The sequence below is a fragment of the Harmonia axyridis genome, chromosome 4, assembly GCF_914767665.1.
Source record: "Harmonia axyridis chromosome 4, icHarAxyr1.1, whole genome shotgun sequence".
Taxonomy (NCBI): Eukaryota; Metazoa; Arthropoda; class Insecta; order Coleoptera; family Coccinellidae; genus Harmonia; species Harmonia axyridis.
Genome location: NC_059504.1, coordinates 12437733 through 12462809, shown reverse-complemented (window position 1 = coordinate 12462809; position 25077 = coordinate 12437733). Strand labels below are relative to the sequence as shown.

General features: G+C 35.4%; 2 protein-coding genes and 1 non-coding gene across 4 annotated transcripts in view; all 3 read left to right on the top strand.

Moving 5' to 3' along the window:
* LOC123678405 (putative dipeptidase CPSG_01350) overlaps window positions 1-25077 on the top strand; it is a 341260-nt gene that overhangs the window by 28825 nt on the left and 287358 nt on the right. Inside the window, exons 1-2 of one of the 2 annotated variants that reach the window (XM_045615418.1) lie at window positions 12991-13143; window positions 15473-16188. In XM_045615418.1, coding sequence (XP_045471374.1) covers window positions 15476-16188 — 713 coding nt within the window. In that variant the 5' untranslated portion in view covers window positions 12991-13143; window positions 15473-15475. Of the gene's footprint in view, window positions 1-12990; window positions 13144-15472; window positions 16189-25077 lie in introns of those variants that run through there. The other variant, XM_045615417.1, reaches the window with a different exon arrangement.
* Window positions 364-2104, top strand: LOC123678406. Its single transcript, XM_045615420.1, has 2 exons — window positions 364-623; window positions 1517-2104. Exons 1-2 carry the CDS (start codon window positions 449-451, stop codon window positions 2071-2073), a joined length of 732 nt encoding a protein of 243 aa, XP_045471376.1. The 5' UTR covers window positions 364-448; the 3' UTR covers window positions 2074-2104.
* On the top strand, window positions 22752-22824 carry Trnas-aga. The gene has a single exon. It is a non-coding gene; the product is annotated as a tRNA-Ser (tRNA).

Genomic DNA, 25077 nt, shown 5'->3' with positions numbered 1-25077 from the left:
AAATGTTGAATTCTTGAAATTTTCGTTGGAAAATAGACCAGCACCTATGTGGAGGAAACATTTAACAGAAATAATGTAGATAACTTCTGTTTTTGAATGCTTTTTATCCTGACTGTCCTATGAAAACTTATCAAAATTATGGGTACTTCAGCTAATTTCAAACAATCGAAACACGTAAGTAACTACAATCTACATAAGATAAAATCAAAATGAGCTTGAGTAGAAATTTGATTGACAAATAATAAAAATGAGTAATCAATCAGAAAATAACAATCAATTTGTCATATCAAATCGTATAACAGATTAACGTTATCATATGGTCGAGATGATAATAGCAGCAATGTAAAGGAGTGCAAAAACGTTACACTGAATAACGTATATTCGAGTGGCTGCATTTGGTGGAGAAACAAACAACTGATCAGTTTTTTTAAGTGTAAATTTTTCAAATATGAATAAAAATATCAATGATATCAGATTTATCTCTGAAATAAAAAAGCGGCCCGCATTGTGGAATCAATCCAAGAAAGGATATAGTGATAGACTTAAAAAGAATAAAAACTGGGAAAAGTTAACGAAAATATTTTTTGGTGGAAATAGAACAGCTGATGAACAGAAAAAACTCCGTAAGTATTTTATTTATATTCTACAGTTAATAACTACATTTCATACACATTACATTCATTTAATATTTATTTGTCGCGAAATAGCGGCAGTTGAATTTGGGGGAATTCCTAAAGAGTTTTCACATAATTTTTGTGGAATGTTTGAATACTACTGAATACTTCTGAATCGCTAGCTTTTTTTAGGTAAATTAAGCAAATTGTGCAACAAGTGGGGAAAGTCCAACTTTTTTCGCGAGTGTGGAAGGCGAGTGCCGCAAACACACGAGCGAGAAAAGGACTTTCTCCACATGTTGCACACTATACTTTTCCTACAACTCCACAAATTTCAATAATTGAATTAATGGACTTGAATCAAATCAAAATGACCTTCGTTGACAGTATGTGCTAATTTATTGCGTTTTTATAGAAACGACTCAAAAGCCCAATTTCATTGGTCTACCAAGCGAGGTGTGGGAAAAGTGCCGTGAGAAATAATATTTCACATAGTATGAGCAATACATAGTTTTGAAATTGAGTATGCTATGTGGAATACGCTACTTTTCATAGCAGTGTAGGAAAATCATTTTTACAGTTTTCATACATGGAACCACTGTTTGATGGTTGTTCAAGCCTTATGTGCCTTCCACGAATGGCACCGTTGGGGAATTTCGTATTTCTTTCAAATCTTTCTAAAATTTATTACCACTTCTCAGCACATATTTTTGGTATTGTTCTTTCAACTAAACATAGCTACATAGCTTCATAGACATCTCTAATAATAGTGCTGGCAGTTGATGTTTCCACTCTTAAATTTTACTGTTACTTGTTTCAGGAACATCCATTTGCAAACACAAATAAAAAAGTTTTACATCCAAAATGAGATAAATTCACAATTAGTCCTTATTTATTTACAGAGAAGTCGCTGCAACAAAAATGGACGAATATGAGATGCCAATACCGCAGATATATTTTGAATCAACGAGGGCAGTCTGGAGATGACGGGAAGAAGAACACATTTTATAGGTATGCCGACCAATTAAGGTTTCTAAAAAATACAGTTATACAAAAAGAAACCACTGATAACTCAAAAGAAGTGAACATTATATCAAGCGACAGTGTAGTAGGCGAAGAGTCTACTACTTCGTTAACTGTTACACCCAGAGCTAAGAATGCATTGAAAAAGAAAACAAGATCAGAATGTTCGTCGAAAACCATTGAAAAAATAAAGAATAGAGATAATCATGATGAAATTGAAGACAACAGACAATTTTTGCTCTCTTTGTTACCTCCTCTTGCACATATTCCAAAAAGATGGAACACTAAATGCAGAGCAGAAATAATGCAAGTTGTGAGTAAATATGAATTGGATTCACATCGAACTGAGCCTGAGCCAGGCGATTCCATGCCACAACATAGTCAGCCATGTGACGTTCCACAAGCCCAGCCACACTATGGGTTCAATACACAATAATTTCAATAGCAAGGGTTGACTACATCTGCGTAATACCAAGTGAAAAATTGGAATCAACAACCTGCAACCTATTCTTTCGATCTACAGCAAACCACCCTTGAGCGATATCTGGCAGAACATCAACTAGAACAAAACAGGAATCCTGAAGTATCTCCTGCAAACCTTTCGATAAAATGATTTGTTTACGCATATCACCTTGTTTTTCTGTTGTTCTTGATTAAAATAAATATTTATATACCAAAACCTCAGAGTAATGAACTTAGATAGAGGAAGCATATATTTAGTCATTTTCAGTAAGCAAATTTTGTCTCTAACATGAACTATCAAATTTGGCATGAAGCGCGCGGAAATGAAAACATATCTGTGATACGATATTCCACTCAATTCTTCACAAAAAACGCACTTCTTATGTCCGATAGTGAATCAACGTTTCATATTAACTCAATATACAGGGTGTCCCGTAAAGACCACGTCAAACCGAGGAAGAATATAGATCAATGGATAACCCACCTGCTATGACAAAATTCCCATTATGAACGTCTTACCGTTTCCGATATATTTTTTTTTTGAAAATAATGATTTTTTGCCACTTTCAATAGTTTTGCCCTTGGTTGGTACAATTTTACATCTTTCTGGTTAATTTTTTCGGTAAAATATTGCTGAAGAATGATTTTAACGTTTACATTAAAAATATCCTCCGAAAATTTCAAAGGGGGGCTATGAGAAATATTTTTATTAGAAATTTTGGTAGTGGATTATTTTGTTCATGAAGTTTAGCCCATCGTAGTGAAAGAAAAATGTACCGAGCTACTGCTGCACATTACACCAATAAATTGTAATTGTAAATTCAACCATGGAATGCTAAGTTTGAACGTGGTGAAATGAGCACCGAAGCCGGCGAACGCAGTGGAAGCTCAAAAGAGGCTGTTACCGATGAAACAATCGAAAAAGTTCACAAAATAATTTTGAATGACCGTAAAGTGAAGTTAATCGAGATAGCAGACATTGTTAAGATATCATCTGAACGTGTAGATCATATCATTTACTAATATTTGTACATGAGAAAGCTTTGTGCAAAATGGGTTGCGGCGCGAGCTCACAATCGGTCAAAAGCAATAACGTGTTTATGATTCTGAGCAGTGTTTGAAGCTGTTTAAGTGCAATAAACCTGAATTTTTGGGTCGATATGGATGAAACATGGCTCCATCATTTCACTCCAGAGTCCAACAGATAGTCAGCTGAGAGGACTGCACACGATGAACCGAATCCAAAGCGAGGAAAAACACAACAGTCAGCTGGCAAGGTTATGGTATCAGTATTCTGGGATGCGCAAGGTATAATATTCAATTATTACCTCCGAAAGGAGATCATCAACAGCGATTATTATTATATAATGTTATTGGATCGTTTAAAGGATGAAATCGTTAAAAATCGGCCCCATTTGAAGAAAAAAATGAAACAATGGCAAAATGCATGAATTGCTTCTGCATCTACCGTATTCGCCAGATTTGGCCCCCAGCGACATTTTCCTTTTCTCAGACCTCAGAAGAATGCTCGCTAGAAAGAAATTTAGCACCAATGAAGAAGTAATCGCCGAAACTGAGGTCTATTTTGAAGCGACAGACAAATCTTACAACAAAAATTGTATCAAAAAGTTGGAAGATCGCTATAATCTCTGTATCGAATTTTGCCAAAAAACTGTGTTTTAATATGGTAGACCGGGGAATTTTCAATTGGCCTGTTCAATAGGTTTATTATATTTTTATTTATATCGAAGTAATCATAATTTTGGGTCTGTTTTACTTCATTTTTTCCTTGCATGGTAATGTATACTTGAACTTTTGATTTCAGTCAATGGTTACTAAAAAAACCTAAAATAAAAAAAAATCGAATGATCGAAACAAACCTTTTCTTTGATATTCAGGCAATAAATAGCGGATCACAAATTACAAAGGGTTCTCAGTTGAATCCCAGATGACCACGAAAGACAAACCCTCGAATTACACCTCTCAATTACAGCGGCAAGGCAACCACACATTCAGCAACACACAAAGCAAAAAACCAGTCTCTTCCCTTTGAGAACCTTCCCTTTCACCCCCAAGGTAAGAAATTCCCTCCTCGTTACCGCCATCACGAAGCAATGCTGCGAATCCTTTATCCACAAGGACCACTCTGCGCCACGATTGAGGACCAGGTCCTGGAACTTCGACGGGAGAGCTTTAATTCCCCGATTTCATGCCAAAGGGCACTTCGGATCGGTCGTTAGGCTTCCAGTCGAACGACGAGCAAACTATTACCGGTTACAATTTCATTGCGCCCACCTTCGCGCCCTCGGGAAAGGGATGTCCGCCCATTGTAGGTGGTGAGCGTTGGTTATTTCGCAGACGGAGCGGGCGTTCACGAATTGGGGTTTGTGTTTCTTTCTGATCGAGTACAGTGCATCCCATTTTGGGCGAGACAGCCAGGTTTCTCGCTTGTTATTTGAGATAGAGCCTTGCGGTTTTCACGTTCCTGTCCTACTTTTTCGTGAAACTCAAGTTGGTCTAATCAGATTTTGCATAACTGTTTCCGTTCAAGAGATACAGGGCGATTTTGGAAATTGATACTTTTCGGACCTCTCCTTTTTCTCCGAAGTTATTAGAAATAATGCTGAGCTGAAAACTACGTCTGAATCAGAATTCTGCGTAGAATCCAGTGGCGTACTCAATATTTTTTTTCGGGGTATGGTTTTGAAGATTCAACACAAACCTATATTTTTTTCAATGGAACACCATGTATATCATTACTTCGTTGAATTCGTTATTTTTTTCCCTTCAAAATGATGTATGATACCATGTAGGTAGGATGTTCAGAAATGTTAAAAAAAACACTAAAACATCAAATAATGATGATTTTTTGTAAATATGCCATGAATTTTCTATGTTTCGATAAGAGAATTATTACTTTCGATTTTTAAAAGTAGTAGGTCATTGATGATACAAACATCCTTGTTGTTATTATGGCTACTATGCATGTGGGAGCATTGTTTTATCAAGTAGGCATTGGAGGGAAAAAAAACAATCTGATCTAGCTGTCATCGCTATAAATTATTGTTATTAGTATTGATTCTTTTTTTTATGGGAAATCCATTGTCCATTAACAAAAAATCATCATTATTTGATGTTTTAGTGTTTTTTTAACATTTTTGAACATTCTTACATAGTATCATACATCATTTTGAAGGGAAAAAAATAACGAATTCAATGAAGTAATGATATACATGGTGTTCCATTAAAAAAAATATAAGTTTGTGTTGAATCTTCAAAACCATACCCCGAAAAAAAAAATTGAGTACGCCACTGGATTCTACGCAGAATTCTGATTCAGACGTAGTTTTTACCTCAGCATTATTTCTAATAACTTCGGAGATAAAGGAGGGGTCCGAAAAGTATCAATTTCCAAAATCACCCTGTATCTCTTGAACGGAAACAGTTGTGCAAAATCTGATTAGACCAACTTGAGTTTCACGAAAAAGTAGGACAGGAACGTGAAAACCGCAAGGCTCTATCTCAAATAACAAGCGAGAAACCTGGCTGTCTCACCCAAAATGGGATGCACTGTACAGTGGGGTTGATTGAGTTTGTATGAATGGTGTACCACAGGGCACGGTTCTAGGAACTTCAATTATCTTGAAGATATAAACGATATTGTGAATCGAATCTCAATATGACGTTTTCTTGAGATTCAAAGATTTCAGGAAGAATTGCGACCTGAATTTACTAATCGAGACATGGAATAACGGAGATTACGATCATTTTTCAAATAAAAATGAGGAAGTCAGAAGCTTTTAACTGATTATTAATACATGCAGCTTTGGAGACCACATATTAGGCCAATTGAAAAGTCCCCGGTCTGATGCACAGATGCCGGTGCTAGTATTGAATCCATATGATTTTTAGTTACTACCAACCTTCAAACGATACGTGTCAAAATTTGACAGCAGTCCGATCATTAGGTTTTGCGATATTGCACTGTGGATGTAGCCACTTTTGTTATTCGAAAAAAGATGGAAAAAAAATCGTGTGCAGATGAAATATTGCTTTTTGAAGGGAATAAATAGTGTTGAAGCAAAATCTTAGCTCAGTGAGAGTTGCCGGGGTCTGCACCATGAAAATCAACCATCATTGATTTGTATGCTAAGTTTGAACGTGGTGAAATGAGCACCAAAGACGGCGAACGCTGTAGACGCCCAAAAGAGGCTGTCACCGACGAAAAAATCAAAAAAGTTCACAAAATAATTTTGAATGACCGTAAAGTGAAATTAATCGAGATATCAGACACTGTGAAGATATCATCTGAACGTGTACATCATCCAAAAGAGGCTGTCACCGACGAAAAAATCAAAAAAGTTCACAAAAAAATTTTGAATGACCGTGAAGTGAAGTAGATTGAGATAACACATATTGTGAAGATATCATCTCAACGTATACATCATATCATTGACGAATATTCATACATAAGCAAGCTGTGTGGAAAATGGGTGCCGCGCGAGCTCACAATCGATCAAAAGGAATCTTCAGAACATTGTTGATACAGCTGCTAGATCAATGAACCTTTGGTGTGAGTCACACAATTTGAATTGAATTGAAAACTAAGGTACCTGAGGGGTTACAATTTTTGGAGGAAGAGATACAACTAAAATATTGTACCAAATTTTTGGGAGTTACTGTGGACCAACACCTTGACTAGTTGGAACATATTCAACAACTTTGCAAATCGCTAAATAATGTTTTATATACCTTGCGTGTCCTCAAATCTGAATTGGAAGTAGATATTTTGAAAACGTTTTATTATTCAAACTTTCAGGCTCTCATGAGTTCATTAAAGCTATAACGTTATTGGATCGTTTAAAGGACGAAATCTCAAAAAAAATGGCCCCATTTGAAGAAAAAAAGGTGCTGTTTCATCAAGACAATGCGCTGTGTCCCAAATCAATGGAAACAATGACAAAATTGCATGAATTGGGCTTCGAATTGCTTCTGCATCCATCGTATTCGCCAGATCTGGCCTCCAAGTGACTTTTTCTGTTATCAGACCTCAGAAGAATGCTCGCTGGAAAGAAATTTAGCGCCAATGAAGAAGTAATCGCCGAAACTGTTGCCTATTTTGAAATGAAAGACATATCGTACTACAAAAATTGTATCGAAAAGTTGTAAGATCGCTATAATCGCTGTATCACCCTGTTTTTCGTAAAAATTACATTATCTTTCATATGCCGAAGTTTTTCGGTGAGCTAATAAATCACCCTGTATAGTTCGAATGATTCATTAAAACCCCCTACATAAATTATTGGTATTCAATATGTCATGATGTCGACTCAGAAGCGAGAAGGTCTATGTCATATTGGAAACCGTATTGATGCAGGGCATCCAACAATAAATGGATATTGGAATTGAAATATTCAATATCGTTGTGTTCGTAATCTGGATTAATGCAAGTCAATCCGGCATTTCGGAACAGGAGTTTATGATCCCCCCAGGAAACAATGGGACTATGAATAACGTGGAATATTCATTTGATTTTTAATGGGGGGAGAGATCAGAATTATTGCTGTTAATTGGAATATTCTTCTTATCGTATCGCTCAGGTCTTCATTCTGAAAATTGTGAATATGATTTCTGGAATCTTCAACAAATATAATTTTTTCGATTCGGAAATACTTCTCCAAGACATATGATTGATCTTACGAAAATTTAAAAGCGATCAAAAAATAATCTCATAATTTTTTCTGGAAGTTTCAATGTTTTGGAGATATTTATCGCCTTTATTCACATTACTATCTACCAAGCTGTTTTGTACCCACAATTTATGAATTTTATTATTCGTTTATTTTTTCGCTGGTTTCATTGAAATACTTTGAAAGCAAAAGAATATAATAACAGTATTATTAAATAGCACAATTTCCAGTCTGAAGCGGTGTTCAGCCAGCATCGTCGGTTGAAAAGTCGATATAATTAACTTCGCTCCTTTCTAATCATTTATTGAATTTCATTTCCTTTCAATACATCTCATGATATGCAGGTCATTGCATTTGAAAAACACACAACTCACATAAAAATTTCTAATTTTAAATGGAAGCAAACAAAACAAAAGAAAGAAAACAACATATATAAAACGCTTAATTCACAAGGACTTCAAGAGTTTATCAAACTCTTAAACAACGGAGTGAAATTATTGTTCAAATTTAAGTTCAATTGAGTGTTCACACAATTCATGTTTGAGTTCAATTCACGTACTATTTCAATTTCTTCTAGTAGATTGTTTTTCATTTAGAACTCCTGAAGGAACTGAAGGACTCGTCATTCATTTATTAATCAGATTATATCCTATCGTGAATCTGTAATGCTACATTGGTCTTCTCAAAACAAACACTCCATAGAGTACGGTACTTGACAGTGTTGAAGATTACCATATGGTGTTACTTTATTAGAAGTTCTTAGTATTTTTGAAATATCGACTAAAAATATCAATATAATCCTCTTTATGGAGATGTATGACAAAAACTGTGGTTTGATATTGATTGAAGTGTAATGCTGAATGTAATTGCATTGTATGAGAATTCAACCTTTCAATTCTGTATAACTATATTTTCTTCAGACTACTCACAGTATTTAGCATTATTGACGTCCGGTAATATCCTATCAAAAACTTCATTCTTTCGTTCTGTTGAATACAAATGAAGATGAAAATAGAACCCGTCTCTTAAGCTTCGATCAACACAGGGCCGTCGCTAGGGGTAGGCAGGGTAAGCGGTTGCCTAGGGCGGCAAAATTCAAGGGTGGCATTTCAAGCTTGATCAAAAATTACATGTGTAGAAATTCAAAGTACCAAATAAGATTTGATTAAGTCATCAACAACAGGAAGGAAAACCGACAAATCTAATTGACATCAAAGAACGCATTATACATTATACATACTCATAAATATCCAGATGTGGCGTGATCCTCTTATAGTGCTGTTAACAAGTTATTGACGCTAGAAAAAACACATGAGCTCTTCAGGATTGTCGGCGGTCGCTTTACATTGCCGAATTCTATTGCCATTTGGGGTTCTGGATTATTTTCTTTTGAATTCTCTAATCATAATGTTGATTCCTCAGAATGGAATGCAAATATAGGAAAACAATTCTATTTCATCCTTCTTAAGAAATACAAATAAGACGCTTTATTATTTCATAGCACATTCCATTTTGTAATGTAATGCTGAATTCAACGATATATCATACAATGTCATTCAAAGTTGATTTTCATATGATTTTGACCCTTATCCAAATTTCTTTGGGTCGGATCTGTATTACATTTAGGTACCTTTAGTTTAATTAACAACATGCAATACATTTCGATGAAAAAATCATCTTACTCATCTTGAACTTAATGGAACAAATCAGAATCGAATCAAGAAACAAGTAATAATTATTTATTTCAATTCATAATAATTAAACGAATTATCATTCAATGAAAAAAAATCGAATGATTATTCGAAAGTAAATGAATATGAATGAAGTAAGTGTTCGAAATGTCCACCATTCTGTAAAATGCACTTAACAATTCTGGAACCCATACTTATTATACATTTGCTTATTTCGCCTTTTTGAATACCATCCAATACATTCTCAATCTCGCGAGAAATCACTATTGTTGGATTTGTCATTTGTTCCGTTGAAACAAATTACAGAATCGAACTTTATTTTGATATCATTACGATATAAGTTTTGCAAGGCTTGGTATTCAAATTTAAAATCATTGTATTCGCGTCTCTTGACTATTTCATTAACAGCAGTTTTTGATAAATTGCATTCACTACAGATCCGACCCAAAGAAAATTGGATAAGGGTCAAAATCACCTGAAAATCAACTTTGAATGACATTATATGATATATCGTTGAATTCAGCGTTAAAAGTTATTTCGAAAAGTGTCATAAAATATACAGGTCCGTATTGAAAAAAATGAGGTTGAGGGTGGCCCAGGGAGCACGAAACGTTGGATACGAAATCTGATTACGTGAAATTGAGAACAATTTACTGTCGAATAAAAAATTTTCTGTAACATTTTTTGATAATATTTGAAATAAAGTGGGAAAAAAAGAAAAATCAAAATGACAGAATTTACTTTTTTTATTATATCTCAATAACTGGCCCTGATAATCTCGATTTGTTTGAACTGCTCGATAATGCTTCTATGCATGCAACTTTTTCTCCATTAGACCGACCTTCTAACTCTTATAGTTTAAAAGATACCAATACAATCCCATTGAAAAAGTGGCCACCCTGTATATGGGATACGGAAAGAAATGAATGATTCCAAATTGACAGAATTCATTGAAGTTATTAGTGAATCACTATTCCAACCTGCATCAGCGGCGTAATAACGTTTCTACTTTCAGAATCAGCCAAAAAACTTCTAAAAAAACCAGACTATTCGTCGCTCATACAATCGATTCCACAATCAGAACAGGGGACAATAAACAGTCCCCAAAAGTGAGTCGGGAGTCCTCCTCACGCAAACCCGAATTCCTATAAAATTCCGACGCCTTGCGCCAAACTTCATTTATCAAACTCAACGAGGGTAATTTCCTGCTCCTTGGATGATATTGCGGATTTACAGCCCGCTCTCAAAACTTCAAGAATCGATATTATCAGAAGTAGAGCCTGTGAAATTTCATTGGAATGGAGAGAAAGAGTGAGAGAGATCTCGGCCCCCGCTGCAACTTGCCGAAATAATAAGTTTTGTGTAATCTGAATTAGTCGTTTTTTCGTTGGCAACGCGGACACGAAATTGCGGAAGTTTTTAATTGCGTATGATTACGGATTGGAGGGGGGGGGGCATATGAGGTATTATTAAAGTTTTACGACCAAGTTATTCTACGACATTCAGTATGGAAAATATGAATCTCATGGACTTTGAATGTTGGAATATAACACCCTGATATGCAGAGAGAGGAACTATACAGGGTGTTTCCTAAACATGCGGCAAAAATTCAGGGAGTTGTTCCTTGGACTATTTTAAGCATGTTTTGTCCTTGGATGATTTTTGAAAAACCTCTTTGTTTCGAAGATACAGGGCGAACAACATTTTTCATATTTTTAAAATTAATAATAGTTTAAATAAAAATGCGTACCGCACTGTGTTTACTAAGTAGGTACAATTTATTTTTAAATTTGTTTAACAACATTCAAATTACTAAAAACGGCCAGTTTTTTGACTAAAATCATTAGTTTATACCACTCCAGTAGAAAATGTGGAAGACTTGCGAAAACGGATCATTGCTGGGTGTAACTTAATGAGAAATGATCCTGGTGTTTTTGAAAGGGTTCGGCAGTCAATGAGGAGAAGATTGGATGCTTGTATGCTGGCTAGAGGTGGTCATTTTCAACAGTTTTTGTAGGTTGAGTTGAATTTTCATGTAATTTTTCATAATAAAATGTTATTATCTGAAATTTTGTTTCCCCTATATCTTCGAAACAAATAGGTTTTTCAAAAATCATCAAAGGACAAAATATTCTTAGAATAGTCCAAGGAACAACCCCCTGAATTTTTGCCGCATGTTTAGGAAACACCCTGTATATTTTTCGAATTTTAATTTTGTTAAGTTTCATAGTGATTTAATTTTTGTTTTTTCTCAAAATTGTTGATATTTTTGGATTTTTATATATCAAATTTTATGAATAAAAATATTTTTTGGCAAGGTTCCTTCTCATTTCATTATTTTTTCATTGATGTGCACACTACACATTGAATATGCTAAGAATCAAGTAGCTTAAGAAAATGTACTTGATTTTTCAAGTACTTCATGAATGAATACATGAATTGACATTGAAAAACTACTACTTGACTTGATGTTGAGTCAAGTCAAGTCAAATAACTTGAATATCAAATAATTTCGTGAATCTCTACGGGTCACCTTCAATGTTCATTAGAGGCAACATCACTGTCGTTAATTACACTCAGGAGGTGGTGGAACAACTTGGTCTGCCTTTTATGCAGAGGCTCACCAACTCCATTTTCCAAAAACTCTAGCAGTATTTCGGCACGAGATCCAAATAGCCTGGAAAGATATACTTCAATGAGAACTCGGTCATCTCATCAAAGCTATGCTTAGACTGTTTCTGAATCTATAAATTATGGTGATATTTGAAATTTCTCCAATTGTTTGATCACTGAAATTTTCTTTACAAAATTTTCTTCATCCTCTCTTTTCGGTTGACGACTCTATAATTTGCAATTGGATCCTAAAACAAAAAAAAAGAAGCAGAAAGGAGTACTAAATATTAGTTTTCATTATATCGATTTGAAGTAAACTACCCATTTTAAAAAATAATCTGAAACTGAATGGATAGCTTGGATATGTGAATATTAATGACGAAAATATTACCCAAAAATCCCACCTGTCCCTTGGAGAATCATCTCCCATATATTTACACTGATAGTATTTCATACGTTGAAATGTATGATGCCCCGTTACATTTCCTCTGCTAATACTGAGATTCATCGACACATATGCTTGATTTTTTGAAATTAATATTTTGAATTGCTCTTTCTCAAAAGAATATATATATATATATATATATATATATATATATATATATATATATATATATATATTTTTTTTTTTTTTTTTTTTTTTTTTTCAATCACCATATAGGGCAGGTAACTCCTAGTGCCGGGCATTTTTTTTTGCCAAAGCGCTTCAGAGGGACGTTAAGAACTTCCTCATATATATATATATATATATATATATATATATAAAATAAATATGACAAATGAACTGATTGCTTTTAACAAAATCCTCACTGAAGCCTTATACTAATGTCAGTAACTGATTGAAGTATTGCTCCAAATGTATAGGGAGGTTGAACAACCTGGCAATGAATTATCATACCTAACTAGGACACCTTGAACAAATACAATCGTCACGCTCAGCATCCTTCGATCTGAGAGAGTTTGCCCTGACGTTTTATCTGGAATCTCTTTCGAATACACCACCGAGTTGTTTACCTGAAAACAAAGATCAGCCATGCTGAATAGGCTGGTGTATGTGGCGGCACGTATTAGTCCTATGTTCTCTCTTCAGTGACGTGAGTTTTCTATACCAACGTCGACAACTTTTTACAGAATTCACTGGTTCCATAGGGATGCTTACATTTCAGATATGATTTTACGGAATACATCGCGGAAGGAAAGTATATGTTGGGATCCTGAAGCAATGTTCACATAATTAATTTCATAATTATAATTATTTACGTGCCTAATACTTTTTTTGAGATCTTTATAATATCATTAATTAATTGCTGACGAGTTGCTAACCAATACTTTTATAGAATTTCATCAAGAATGAAGTCTTTTTAGTATTTCACATTCACCAGAGTGGAAGTGTCAAGAATTTGCTCAGATAAAATGTTTCTACAGAGGTATCGAGATTTGGCGCTGTACTCATATCTTATCAACAAATTCTTGAGCAAAGTCCATTAATTGGCACTTCTTGTATGATTCTTTCAAAATTCAATGCCTTTGGCTGTGTACTGATTTTTGTGAAAACTCTGCAGATGGCGATTTTGAAGATCAAGCTCGAATTAGGCGCAAATTTGTCAGTTCAAGCTTTTCGAAATTAGCCAAGTTGTTGATAAACTGCTGAGGAAGTCAATATTCACGGATAGACAAATAAAGTAAATGAAGATTAAATTTTTCAATTCAAAGATGCACACCAAATGAAATAAATAGTACATTGCACCTAATGAAATGTTCAAATGTGTTTGGCAGCAAAGTTCTAACCTCTGGTCGATGCATCAGGCGGTTGGTTAAATCATCAGTTAACGATGAAAATAATAGAGAGAAATAACCTATAATACCAATAGAAATTGTCTGAAATTACACAATCAAAAATGTACCTATTTATATGGACCTGTTTGCAGTGGTAACAATTTCAAAATTTGGCATGCGGTGAGATTTTATAAGCTCATTGTCAACTCTTGTATGCGGTTGGAAAAAAATTAAGGAGACAAACTGGTTTTTATTATTGAATATATTCATTCGGAATATAAAAACAAAATAACTTCGAAGTACTCTATCATGGCATTTTGAACATGAAACACTGTACATCTCCAGAGATTTTCATTTTTTCGAAAATTTATATTTCCTATTCATATAATTTACTTGACCTTGAAATGAAATTAAACAAACTTCTAGGTCATATTGGATGTCTGCATATCCCTTGAGAACTAAGAATCTTTCATTTGAATTATTTTTCGGAACAGGCTCTTTCCAAGGAGTTATTTCATTGAATATTTCACAATGGGACACCCTATATAATTGATTTGTATTTATCGTCATTATATTCGAGAACTGATATGACGGATATTCTTCTTAAGCTGCTGGCACTGGGATATATCCAGGATAAGCATTTTAGGTACTGACACTACGTTCATTGCCAGTTGCTGAATAAAATAATATGCAGGGTGATTTACCGCAATGGCCTTTTAGACGTTTATGGAGAACCAAACCAATCATAATTGTGATGAAAATACCTAAGTTATGGCATATTGCTGAAAATGGCATATTGCTGAAATTTTCATCAAATAAGCTATCTAATTATGGAACAATATACTGCATGTGCTATTTAAAATAAGAAAGTAGTACTTAGTGTGTTTCCGGTACAAGTTGTGGAGGTTTAAAAAAAAAAAATAATGAGCATTTCACAATTGAAAAAAGATGGAATCATCTAGAACTTTTCTTCCTCCAATCCATGTTTGAATGCCATTAAAACTGGGACAGAATCTCCATCAATATCACGATATTCCAACATAGCCACCATGCCTTCAATTTCCATCGATTCTCCAGTGAAGAATTGGAGTACCTTGAATCTGTAATTCAGAGTCGCTGTCAGAGCTGTCATTGAAAATAAACTTTTTTTTTTATGTTTGAGGCACCAGCTGACGTATAATCCACCATGCTATAGACAGCTGATTGTATTTTTCCGTCTAGATATTGGGTTAGCTATAATTTGACGAATTTTCAGTTGGGAGGAAATGACTGAATGTATTTTTTTTCTTCGTGTTTGGGGGGCTGCCGCCGCTCTCCCCCCCCAACCGAGTCGTAGCTGACGTTCACGAGGCTTTTTATTATTATTATCTGATGCATCTCACCAAGTATCTCTCGAGAGGAAATAATCAACCAAATTTGCACCTGGCTCCCGCACTAATAGAGAAAAACGGATTGCATGTACAGATTCAGCTCTAAAATCCGAGGCACCAAAAAAATTTTTTTTTTGGCCTGTGAATCGTCCAATAGGCTATCGCGGTTATTCACTCTATATTTTAAGACTCGTATAACATACTTCACTCTAACCTGTATATTTCCTTTTCAGACGATGAAAGCCTCAAAATACACCCAGGCCAACAGCCCCATAGACAACGAATACCGCGACTACCAGAACATAGAAGTAACACGCACCTCTAACGAAGAACGCAATAAAAACATCGTCGACTACCCCAGAGACGAAATCATTGTAGAGGGCACCACTCACTGCATCAACGCGAATGCCAGCTCGGAATTCCTGCTGAAGAGCAGTTATGACCCCTTCAAGACTCCCGAAAACGACCGTTCCCGTTTCGAGGGAAACGCCAACCCTCGTCCCGTCGAAGACCTGGAGATGGTGTGCAACTGTGCCATAAAAGACGTCGTGTATCCTCTGAAAAACAGGTTTAGGGACTCTAACAGCGAGCAGAACTTGGTGTTGAATAGGTCGTTCACCTCCATACCGAAACTGGAGGGCGCGAATCTGAGCCAGTACAGCCTGGATCGAAGGTCGGGTAAGGTACACGGCAGCAGGAAGCATCTGTATGGTAATGAGCGTGAGTATGCTCAGAAGTTTCCGCAGAGATTCCACGACGGCAGGAATGTGATGACGATGAAGAGGATACAGTCGCCGGAGATTATAAACATTCATAGAGGACCGAACAGTTCTATGGTCTACGACGGGTATGATAGTGAACAATGCTCTATAAAATCGTGTAGTCGGGATAAGAATGGGTGTGATGATTATGGGTTCCAGAGGCAGAGGAGTTTCCGGGCACCTTCGAGGTAAATATTTTCCTTAACTTTTTTGAAAATTTACTACACTACTACAAAACGTTCTCCAAGCTCTATGACAAACTTTGACATATGACAGGATGTGGTCATAGAGTAATAAGCATAGATAGAGGGAGTATACGCAATTTTCACATGTCCCCAACATGGTTAGGTTACGTTGTCGGATTGTGATATATTTTCAAATCCACAATTTTACTATATCGTTTTGAGTGTAGGTATATTATATTGAATGAATATATTTATTTGAGTGATTCCCGATTAAATATGCAAATTCAAATATTTGGAATCCGATATTTATCCTCATTGTCGAATTGATAATGAGCAAAATATTTATTATTTTCTCTATCTACCTGCTGAAATGCAAGGTTTGGCAACTTTTGCTCTCCTAATGTCATCTGTTGTTTCACGTCGTTTTGCGCGCTTGAAGTTTGTTTTCTGAATTTCTGATATATTTAGGTATTTATTTCAATATTTTTTGAGTTATAATGCAACGTTGATCCACTATGGGACATAAGAAGTGCGTTCTTTGTGGAGAAACTCGCGAATTGAGTGAAAAACCGTATCACTGATATGTTATCATTTCCTCGTGCTTAATGCCAATTTTGATAGTTTATGTTGGGGACAAAATTTGCTTACTGAAAATGACATATCGTCGGCTAAGAGTGTAAATCTGCCAAGTCCATTTTGAACAATTTCACAGGAGACCAAAAAAACCGTACAGTACAGTGTTATAATAATAATAATAAGAGAATTAATTCATGAAAATACATTCAATAAACTCTATTGAATGTATTTTCATGAATAAACTCTCTTATTATTATTATTATAACACTGTACTGTACGGTTTTTTTGGTCTCCTGTGAAATTGTTAAAATGGACTTAACAGATTTACACTCTTAGCCGACGATATGCTCTCTCTATCTCTGAGGTTGTGCTCATTCGGAACATTTTTTTCCTATAAGGATAGATCCGATTCATTCAGAAGTTAAAAGAATTCAATTTAAGTAGGCTTATTAAAGAAAATACCAGATGATACGACAGCTAGAATTTTGTCGATGATAATTCAAATAACAAATTTAACTACTTCACGTGAAATCTGACGAGGCTTGTTTCACTAATATTGGTATCGATAAAAATCATAATGAACCTGCATACGCAATGCAAATTTATAGGCAATTAGACTAAGATGATTTCAGCAACGATTTGCAACAATGATTTGTGATGTCATCAATGATCGTTCAAAAAAACTACGAAAAATTTAAATTTCCTACATAGGAAGTTTATACAATTCTTCCGATTGATACGATGACGTAGATTGCGAAAAAGGCTGTAGTTAACCGATTTGTCCATTATTTTCGGATTTATAGGCTGTAAACTGAAATTTTCAGAGAAAATTTTAATGATATTCAATTCTCCTTGGAGACAGATACGGACTTGAAACTTCAATATATTTTAGATTACAGCTCGATCCATAAAAAACGTTTGTGCTCGAGGGGGCTATGACCAATATACCAGGAAATATTACCTTTTTTGTGTTGAAATCCAATTTTTACGTTTTTTTCCAAATTTCGAGTTAAAAATTCTCATGAACTGTGGGTAAGAATAAACCATCTCCAATAAGCCGAATTTCGCACTCATCCGAAAATTTTTCGTTGGAATACCAAACCCTTAAATGGATATTTATATGCCTTTTTGTCGTCATTGATGATCTAGAGCTCAAAATTGTCAGTAATATGTGGTAACGGCACCATAATACACCACCAAATTCAGGGAGACAACTAGCTAGTTATAATAAATGGATAAGCGATGGGCGACAAATGCCATGGTCACCTCGTTCACCGCATATCAATCTGTTCGATTTCTATTCACGGAGACATTAAGAAGCTTCTCTTGCTATCATGTTGAAATCTGGAATCATATCAACAATTACTTGAGTAAATTCATCAAACCAAATAAGAAACAGCCCAATTCTGATCCATCGAGTAATGGAGTCTTTAGCAAGGTTTAACAGTTCCAACATATTTCTGAATACTGAAAAAAAAAATTGTCTCCTTAAAAAAATGATTAAATCTATGTCCATAGAAACAAAAATGTTCAGAATGAGTGCAGCTTTCAAGTGGCGAAGTATGTCATAAAGCTTTTAGAACACCCTGTAATCCTAGTTGCTATATAAGTTCCTGATTGAAGTCTATGATGCCAGAACGTATACATATTATATCCCAATGTTAAAGAGCAACTCCCGATAAATCTTATATTGTAAGTATTTTTACAAGAAAACGGATTCTATCTTCTGATCATCAAACTTTTTTGTGCAAGAAAAATTGTATCTGATGAGAAACGGCCTCCATTGTCAATGAACCAATCAAGAAATGTTCTAAAATTCCTCTGATGGCTTGACGTGTGTTGAGGTAAAGGAATTGACAGGTGATCGAGTAAGCCAAAGATTGTAACACCCTTCTTGAACAGCAATATCATCGAGTTGAGAATGTTTTAGCACTATAGCCAACTTGAAGAATGAAACTGAGAGATGGTAAAGGAGCGGTGGTTCGTAAAAAAACGCTTCAAAGGTAAACGGGCGTTGCTAATCGGCCCACTGCATCAAGAGTACTGATGTGGTACCAAACTAAACTGAAGAAATTCCTTTTTTGAATTATATTAACCCCTCACCTATTTACGATTCCTTCTCTATCCTTAACACAAAAAGAAAACATCAGAAATTATGCGTCGCGTTCTATTGAAAATTGGTTAATTTTTTAGGTATGATAAAATCAGTTATACAGGGTTAGAACTATTTAGAGGGGTAGTTCAGGGATATCGAAAACCTTTAGAGATACAGGGTGACTTGAATTACAAAAAAGTTGTGTTATTTAGGGATTAGTTTGCTTGTGTGAACAGATCCAAAATATTTCCAATGATTCCCGAGATAACTCGAAAAAACTGAAAATCGAGATTTTCTTTTTTCTGTATAACTCATTTGTTTTTTTATATGGACGCCATATTGGTTTTCCCTATGAGAAAGAAAAAAATTACGAATTCAACAATGTACCACACTCTACCGAAATATCTAGTCTAGTCTAGGTACGCAAATTTGAAGAATTGTTATGTGAAATCATCACTTGACTATCGCGTCTCTGAAACAATGGAAAACAGAAAAAAATCTGACACCATTAGTATCTCTATATTGGATAATGGCTATAATAATGTCGTGAAGTTATCTAAAACAAAGTAGTTATACAGAAAAAAATCTCGATTGTCAGTTTTTTCGAGATATCTCGGGAACCAATGGAGATATTTCGGATCTGTTCACACCAACACACTCATCCCTAAATAACGCAACTTTTTTGTTATTCAAGCCACTCTGTCTTTCTAACGGTTTTCGATATTCCTTGCTCTCTAGATCTAACCCTGTATAATTATGTACAACCATAGATTTTTTCTAAAGAAGGAAAATGTGATTAAATTTGATTTTTGACTTCTTTTATGAATGAGTAAGACATATACAATAAGAAAAGAATATATTGTGGCTATTCATAGAAGCACATTTTTTGAAAATATTATAATTAAGGAAATAATTGTAATCTTTGACACTGAATATGTGACAGGCTACTAACTAGGCGTCGACGCTCATATATCCAACTCATTATCATATTTTGGATCAAATTTTCAAGCTAGACGTATCGAATGCAAATACCAATTTCAAACAGGCAAGTTGAATGAAGCCAAATATAAAATTCAACCTCTTTTAAACGACTTACTGAACCACGTGAATTTTTCATCATCGATATCCAAATGTGTTACAGCCCAGCATTGTCCGCAAAACTTTCATTATATAGACCCATTAAAGCGTAATTGGAAAATCTCGAATTCCATCATAGGTTTATTTATTATAAACGTCATTTCTGTATCCTCCAAAAAAGAAACTCATCGCGTTGGCTCGCTTGCCTTTATTGTTGTTTTTCATTATTATAGTTAAGAAAATAAGTGTAATTTATGATACCGAATTTTTTTTGAATTTTTCTTAAATATGTGACAGGCTTCTAACTAGGCGTCGATGCATATATTTCCAACTCATTATCATATTTTGGATCAAATTTTGAAGCCAGACGTATCGACATCAGATACAAATTTCAAACAGGCAAGTTCAGTAAAGCCAAATATGAAATTCAACCTTTTTTAAACGGCTTACTGAACCACGTGAATTTTTCATCATCGATATCCAAATGTGTTACAGCCCAGCATTGTCCGCAGAACTTTCATTATATAGACCCATTGAAGCGTAATTGGAAAATCTCGAATTCCATCATAGGTTTATTTATTATAAACGTCATTTCTGAATCCTCCAAAAAAGAAACTCATCGCGTTGGTTCGCTTGCCTATATTGTTGTTTTTCATTATTATATTTAAGAAAATAAGTGTAATCTTTGATACTGAATTCTTTTCAATTTTCCTCAAATATGAGACAGGCTTCTAACTAGGCGTCGATGCATATATTTCCAACTCATTATTATATTTTGGATCGAATTTTGAAGCTAGACGTATCGACATCAACTAGAAATTTCTAACAGGCAAGTTCTGTAAAGCCAAATATGAAATTCAACCTTTTCTAAAAGAATTACTGAACCACGTGAATTTTTCATCATCGATATCCAAATGTGTTACAGCCAAGCATTGTCCACAAAACTTTCATTATATAGACCCATTGAAGCGTAATTGGAAAATCTCGAATTCCATCATAGGTTTATTTATTATAAACGTAATTTCTGTATCCTCCAAAAAAAGAACTCATCAGCGTTGGCTCGTTTGCCTTTGATGTTGTTTCCTCCTTTCACATTACAATAAGAAAAGAATATATTGTGGATATTCATAGAAACACATTTAAACAAGATATAACACCTTTGGTAACCACGTTTCCTGAAAATATCATAATTAAGAAAATAATTGTAATCTTTGACAATGAATTTTTTTCAACTCTTCTCAAATATGTGATAGGCTACCAACTAGGCGTCGATGCTTATATTTCCAGCTCATTACCTTATTTTGAAACAAATTCTGAAGCTTGACGTATCGACATCAAAAACGAATTTCAAACAGCGAGTTCAGTAAAGCCAAATATGAAATTCAACCTTTTTTAAACGGCTTACTGAACCACGTGAATTTTTCATCATCGATATCCAAATGTGTTACAGCCCAGCATTGTCCGCAAAACTTTCATTATATAGACCCATTGAAGCGTAATTGGGAAATCTCTAATTCCATCATAGGTTTATTTATTATAAACGTCATTTCTGTATCCTCCAAAAAAGGAACTCATCGCGTTGGCTCGCTTGCCTTTATTGTTGTTTTTCATTATTATAGTTAAGAAAATAAGTGAAATCTTTGATACTGAATTTTTTTCAATTTTTCTTAAATATGTGACAGGCTTCTAACTAGGCGTCGATGCATATATTTCCAACTCATTCATTATCATATTTTGGATAAAAATTTTGAAGCTAGACGTATCGACATCAAATACAAATTTTAAACAGGCAAGTTCAATGAAGCCAAATATGAAATTCAACCTTTTTTAAACGGCTTACTGAACCACGTGAATTTTTCATCATCGATATCCAAATGTGTTACAGCCCAGCATTGTCCGCAAAACTTTCATTATATGGACCCATTGAAGCGTAATTGGAAAATCTCGAATTCCATCATAGGTTTATTTATTATAAACGTCATTTCTGTATCCTCCAAAAAAGGAACTCATCAGCGTTGGCTCGTTTGCCTTTGTTGTTGTTTCCTCCTTTCGCCTGGAACCAAACAGCGGGATAGGAGAGGTCGACCTGATTTATTATCCTGGTTTTCGTGTCCGTATTTTTTTTTACCAACGCCACAATGCGGACCCAGAGACCGCTGATTCGGCTGCACCATGTTTAATAAAACAATTTATAATGATTCGTAACAGCTTTCGGTAATTATAAAAAAAAAGGTCGTAGATGGAGTCACAGCCAGAGATGGCTTACTTTTGCGCGCATATTTCATCTTTCCGTCTTTGAATGGGGGTATTTTTCGGCGCCCTGCTGCCAGTGGAATTGCATTATGCGAGCTGGCAATTCGACGGAGTAAATCGGGGAATATTCCTTATTTCCAGACTGGATGAAGCTGGCTTCAATGGGAGGAAAGCCGGGAAAATGGGAAAGGTTGGAGGTGACGGCTTTTCTTGTTGCTTGTGATGAGGAATATCTTGCCAAATGAGAATTATGATGGCTCGTCAGGAGGAGTATTCGTTTCATCAATTTTATATCGCAGGATTTCTGTTCAGGAATTCATAGAGGGTTGGATGGAGTGAGAAATCTTTGATTGTTCTTGTTTTGTGCAATTTTCAACACTGTTTGCTTTCCCATAACTGTCAGATGTTATTTTGTGTTGGAAAATAAGAAGTAATGAGGTGAAAACAGGAAGAAGCTTTTGAGAATTTGATCAAATTATTCTACTCAATACGTGAATAAGGGTTTCAACGTATGTGTGTGTTAATATATGAAATTAATTTCACGGCATTCGGAGAATCTTCAGCTTCCTCGGTGGCTTAGTGGTTAGAGCATCGGACTAGATATTTGGAGGTTGCGGGTTCGAGTCCCTCTCGAGGAGGTACTTTTTCCAGAAGTGAAAAATTTTCTGAATGCAGTGAAATTAATTTCATATATTCTACTTAATGTTTTCACGGAATCTAGCACACATACTCAAACCGTTCAGATTATGTATATTCAAGGAGGTTTTATTGCACCGGGACCTATTGGTTTACTGTGCCCCCATCAGAGCTATTATCACCAGTACAAAACTTCATCTCGCCCTCCAAGAGTTCTGATGAACTCCAGTCTCTGATATGGCTTCTTGGAGGCTACTTCTTCACATTTACAAGTTTCTTGTTCGAAGCAGATTTTGCGTTGACTAGTGATGGCGAGGCATTTCATCACCAAGTGATCTGGAGTTTCTTCCTTTTTCCCAAAGAATCATAACTCGTCATTTTCTGCTAGACTCAACCTCATGAGGTGCTTCCTGAGGTGACAATGCCCTGCGATGAAACCAGTGTAGAGGCATAGCATATTCTTTCTAAGATCAAAATTCTTCGTAGATCTTGCAGTGTCAAAATTTGAAGAAATTTTTGGGTGTGATCCAACCCAGGAAGATTTGAAGCTTCAAAAAGCAATTCGACGGATTAAATCGGGGAATGTTCCTTATTTCCAGACTGGATGAAGCTGGCTTCAATGGGAGGAAAGCCGGGAAAATGGGAAAGGTTGGAGGTGACGGCTTTTCTTGTTGCTTGTGATGAGGAATATCTTGCCGGATGAGAATTATGATGGCTCGTCAGGAGGAGTATTCGTTTCATCAATTTTATATCGCAGGATTTCTGTTCAGGAATTCATAGAGGGTTGGACGAAGTGAGAAATCTTTGATTGTTCTTGTTTTGTGCAATTTTCAACACTTTTTACTTCCTCGTCAGATGTTAATTGTTGTTGAAAAAGCAGAAGCAATGACGAGAAACAAACTTGATCAAATTAATCTGCTCAATGTTTTCACGAAATTTTGTATTCAAACTCAAACCGTTTCGATCAGATTTGAGGGGGTTTCATTGCATTGGTCTATTGTGTCCCCATCAGAGCTATTCTCGCCGAGCAGATTTTGCGTTGGCTAGTGATGGCGAGGCATACCATCAGCAAGTGATCTGGAGTTTCTTCCTCTTTCCCAAAGAATCATCACTCGTCATTTTCTGCTAGACCCAAGCTCATGAGGTGCTTCCTGAGGCGATAATGCCCTGAGAGGAATCCACTGAGGAGGTGTAGCAGTGTTTAAATTTCGATTAAACTTTGTAAAACCACCACAGGAAGATTCCACCAGAGTGTTTCTCTTCCCATTCAAACCATTATTTCACAATTGAGTAGTAGTTTTCCGATGTTTCGTAATATGTCACTCAATGACTCCCAGGACTGATGGCACAGCTAGTGCCAACCACATTTCCCCCTGAGTGGCAAGCTTTAAAAGATCCGTGTCAAAATTTCAGAACATAGAATTATGTCTGGATGGAAATATTGAGGGCTAATTCGTTTTTGTTTGAGAAAAGGGTGAAAACGAGTTCCGTGTATTGATGAAAAACTGTTTTCAGATAGCAAAAATTACTGTTCAAGCAGAGCAAAGGCTTCATTTGGTCATTGAAAAAACGAGTATGTTCTGAGATATATCAATGTATGCTTATTTCACTGTGAAGAGTAAGGTACGCCATTAGCGATGGAAGACAATAACAGCCAAATGGTTGCTACGGGTTCGATTGCAGTACCATATGCATATCAATTCGTACATTTGTGGCTTTATGTTCTCGATAACTTCACGAATTCCATCTTTGAGGTATTGAATCGATTGTGTAGCATTGGATAGATCTCATCTTTCACGTGGCCCCGAAAAAAGTCTAGAGGTGTTAAATCGCAAGATCTTGGTGAGTTGTTGAACTGTTCTGTGATGATGTAGCGCAGCCATACTCAACGTGCGGGCCGCGGGCCGCATGCGGCCCTTGCCCCTTTTTATGCGGCCCGAGCAAAGGCCTAGTCCAGTAATTTTCAATTACAATAGTTTCACAAATAAAGTTTTGAAATTACGCAAAAATAACGGTATCAATATTTACTCATTTACTTTGTTTTCTCCCTTATCGCGTACACACAGAACACTATATCCATAATATAAACAATGGATTCTTTATGTACATACTATACCTAATCTTCTTAGCGAGATTGCCTTATCTCACGTTTTTTGCTCTTATACTTTTCGTTTCTATGGATTCTTGGGTGCGTTTTTTCATCTGAGTATACAGTTAAATTGTCATATTATTGTGTAATTTTTTTTCTGGTCAGT

Bases quoted from the DNA above. Each gene is read 5' to 3' on its own strand.
- LOC123678406 (XM_045615420.1), top strand. From the start codon at position 449: ATGAATAAAAATATCAATGATATCAGATTTATCTCTGAAATAAAAAAG. The intron at 624-1,516 runs GTAAGTATTTTA...ATTTATTTACAG, and splicing joins TGATGAACAGAAAAAACTCC to AGAAGTCGCTGCAACAAAAA.